Source organism: Emiliania huxleyi (genome assembly GCF_000372725.1).
Source record: "Emiliania huxleyi CCMP1516 unplaced genomic scaffold EMIHUscaffold_241, whole genome shotgun sequence".
NCBI classification, from domain to species: Eukaryota; Haptophyta; order Isochrysidales; family Noelaerhabdaceae; genus Emiliania; species Emiliania huxleyi.
The window spans coordinates 79,725-83,681 of NW_005200241.1; the positions used below are offsets into that span (position 1 = coordinate 79,725).

The 3,957-nt window shown below is 65.0% G+C and overlaps 1 protein-coding gene across 1 annotated transcript; it reads left to right on the forward strand.

Moving 5' to 3' along the window:
• Positions 1–2,404: 2,404 nt before the first annotated feature.
• On the forward strand, positions 2,405–3,924 carry EMIHUDRAFT_457374 (hypothetical protein; the record flags this gene model as incomplete). Its single annotated transcript, XM_005778625.1, has 5 exons — positions 2,405–2,693; positions 2,819–2,865; positions 2,943–3,026; positions 3,164–3,202; positions 3,522–3,924. The coding sequence occupies 5 exons, from the start codon at positions 2,405–2,407 to the stop codon at positions 3,678–3,680; spliced, it is 618 nt and encodes a 205-aa protein (XP_005778682.1). The 3' UTR covers positions 3,681–3,924.
• Positions 3,925–3,957: the final 33 nt, after the last annotated feature.

Here is a 3,957-nt window from a genome sequence, read left to right on the forward strand (position 1 = left end):
GGGGGGCGGCATGGAGGGGGAGAGGAAGAGCAAGGGCGAGAGAGGGCAAGGAACTGGGCGCTGGCATACCAGGGGGGGCAGGGTGGTGGGCGGCGACCGCCGCATACCGTCCTACGGCGGGGACTATCGCTACGCCAGGGAAGACAAGGGCGTCGAAGTGCAGCTGCTGCTGTTCGAATCGTTCGGCGGGTTCGGAAAGGGGGTCCGTGAGATCCTCCGGAGAGCGGCGGACGTGCTACAGAACAAGCTGACGCGGGCCCAGTACCTCGATGAGGTGACTTGGACCACCAAGAGCTGGCTGGGGCTGCAGAAGCAGCGCATCTCAGTCGTTCTTCACACGGCCATCGCAGAGCAGGTCGTGAATGAGCTTGCCTGTGGCGGGGGTGGGCGGGTGCACGGAGCTAAGTGCTCGCAGGAGTCGCTTAGTTAGGCGGCTCCCGTGGTGTACCTGTGTTAGTGCCAGTGCGCGCCAGTCCCGTGCCCAGAGAGAGAGAGAGAATTCTTGATACGAAACCACGACGACACACACCAGTCGACTCGCATCGGTTGCCTCCATGAACGGCGGAGCTATTCTCGCGCCCACACCACACCTGGCTCCAACGTGGACACGCCCATAGCTGGGGACACTACTAGGTCACGCATGGCATCACAGAAGTGGAGCTAAGTGCTCGCAGGAGTCGCTTAGTTAGGCGGCTCCCGTGGTGTACCTGTGTTAGTGCCAGTGCGCGCCAGTCCCGTGCCCAGAGAGAGAGAGAGAATTCTTGATACGAAACCACGACGACACACACCAGTCGACTCGCATCGGTTGCCTCCATGAACGGCGGAGCTATTCTCGCGCCCACACCACACCTGGCTCCAACGTGGACACGCCCATAGCTGGGGACACTACTAGGTCACGCATGGCATCACAGAAGTTTTATCTCTGGGCCCCGAAAGGCATCTCTAGCAGTGTCGTTACGCATGCCCCCTCCCATCCTGGGCGCATGCGCCTCACGTCTCGCCAGAGCATAAGCCCTTGGCGTGTGGCGAGACGAGTTTTTCGCCATGCAGCGAGCAGCAAGCCGCCCGCCACAAACAGCCGGAGGCATCGCCACGGCACTGGCTGCGCCGCGCTCCCGCACCCGTCGACGAAGCTCCCCCCGCGGAAGACCGCGCGTAGCGACGCCTTGACGATCGAGATGAGCGCGCTCGAGGCTCGCCCACCTACTGCCCCTGAGAGTTGGTTATGAGTGGGCTCGGCTCCCCCCCTTGGGATCGAAGCTTCCACGACCTCACACCCAACACCACAGGTGGGATCAGAGAGAGACTCCGCACCGGACACCGCCCGGGCACAGACTCCCTACCCATCGGATCGCACAGGGCCCCCTCGGAGCAGCCCACACACAATCACGCATCGGCAGAATTAGTGCCTGAGTCAGGCAGACAGCACAGACAAGGAGAGGAGAGAGAGGAGAGAGAGAGAGAGGAGAGGGGAGAGGGTGAGGGTGTGTGCACACGTGTGGAGAGGGAGGGTGTCTGTGGTGGGCTGTAGTCGTACTACGTGGTTAAAACCACGCGCCCCTCAGGAGCTTAAGGTAGAGTGGAGCGTCCCAGACGCCTCGGTGCCTCCCACCGGGTGAGACCATCCGGATCTGCCTGCCGCGCCCTCCGTACGCAGCAGTCCCCGCGATGGCCCACGGTCCTCCGTCGCCAGGTCGAACCCCCTGCCTCCCGGTTGACCCCCCGGTCCCCGTACTCCACCATGAAATAAACTCAAAGTCCACCACAGCCACCAGCCTCCACCTCCACCGTCGAGCCGCGATCGCTGCCGCCCGCGACGCCGCCCGCCGCGTCAGATCGCCGCGACACGCGCCTCGAGTCCAGTCGGAGAGCCGCGCCGCATCAGCAGCAGCATCAGCACCAGCACCACCAGCACCACCAGCACCACCAGCACCAGAGAGAGGCGCAACCTCCCGACGCCGCCGTGTCAGCTGCTCCCGACGCGCGTCTCGAGCCGAGTCGCAGAGCCGCGCCGCGCCAGCATCAGCATATGCACCAGCATCAGCAACATCACCACCACCAGCAGCACCAGAGAGACAGTGCAGTGTGACAGCAGCGCACAAGCGCTCGCAGAGCGGCGCGCAGCGCCGCGCACGCCACGCCGCGGGCGGTCCGACGAGCGCAGCGTACGTCGGCCGCGAGCCGCGTCACCAGCCGTCTCGCGAGAGAGCGGGGCCGCCGCGTGCGCGCAGCAGCCGCCGCGGCAGAGGCGAGCCGCGGCGACGTCCGCACTAACGGATAACTGCCATTGGCGGTTTCTCTCTCTCTCTCTCTCTCTCTCTCTCCCGTGCCCAGTGTTGTGCGAGGGAGTTTCATTGTAAAATTCTTTTCGCATCCTTGGTTTTCCACCGCCAGGCCGGCAACCATGGCCGACGCCTACGCGGACCGCTCCTACGGCTCCGACCCGGTCGGATTCGGGCAGACGCTCGGCATCATCGTCGTCGACTTTCAAAAGGCCTTCACTCGGCCGGGAGGGGCTCTGGCCGGCTCGCCTCACATCGAGGCCGCGGTAGAGGCGACCCAGCGGCTGCTCACCCACGCGCGGGCGGCCGGCGTGCGCGTGGCGGTCTCGTACGTCGCCTACGCGACGCTCGACGCGATGCCGCACTGGAAGGTGCGGGCAGTCAAGACGGACCTCTTTCGTGGCATGCCAGGTTCGGCGCTCTCCAGACATTTCCCGGCAACTACCTGCACTCCTCCTTGTCGGCATCCTTCGTAACAACCCAGTGCGCACAGCCGAGGAGAAGCCACGCCCCGCATACGCCATCTCTGGTGGCAGGCACGGAGCTGGACCCGCGCATCACGGCGGGAGGGCAGAGCGACTATGTCTTTGAGAACTTGCGCCGCAGCGCCGTTTTCTCCTCCAAGTCGCCTTTTCACAGCCATGCACCACGTGTGGACAGGCCTTCGACAAGTGGGGCGCGTCCTCCTTCTTCCAGACGCCGCTCGCCGCCTACTTCACGCGCCACGGCGTCGATACCGTCGCTGTCTGCGGCCGCATCGTGCCCCTCGGACGGAAATGAAAGTTGACGCCGCGTTAGCAGACAGCTGTGGACAGGTGTGCGGTCGACACCTCTCTGAATACACGAGAGCTGGGGGCGAATGAGAAGGCAGCTGTGGACAGGTCTGCGGCTGCACCACCTCCGGCTGCGTGCGAGCGACGGTTCGAAGCTGCCGCGATTTCTGTCTCTGCTGCACACACGCTGTCTGGGACCGTCTTCCCGCCCCCTGCTTCTCTCAGTCTACTGTCTGATCGTGGCCGCACTGAAAAAGGCCCGGCCCTCCTCCACGCTAGCCGTCTACGAGAGGCCAAACAAGCAGAGACCATTAATTAGCATGCTCAGCTGCCAAGTCCCATGCCGAGGGTAGAGACCATTAATTAGCATGCTCAGCCGCCAAGTGCCGAGGGTAGGTGGCGGAGGCGCCAGTTCACAGCTGCCTTCTCATGGGGCGCGTGATTTTTCTTTTTGTTCGCCTCGTAGGTGGTGGACGCGTTCCAGTTCGGCTTCCGCACGCTGCTAGTGGCGGACGGATGCGGTGGCGCCGAGATGCGGCCGAGATGTGGCCGATACCGAGCGGTGATTGCCGCGACCGAAGGCGCCTCTCTTCACAGCGAGCCGGTGGCGCGGCGTCAAGTATGAGTAGCGTTGTAGATGAAGTCGGGGTCACAGGACGCGGCACAGACGGGGCACACAAGTCAGGCTACAAACACAGGGAGGCGCGCAGTGAGGCAAGGGTAGGGCGGTCGCAAGGGCGGCGGCGGCGAGGGTGGTGGTGTAGGGTGGCGGCGAGCGGGCAGTGGCGAGGGCAGCGGGGCGGCTGGAGGCGAGGGCGCGAGAGCGGCGGCAGTCCGGAGGGCGGCCGAGGGGAGGGTGGTGCGGGGCGGCGAGGGCGGCGGGGGGCGGAAGGGCGACGGTG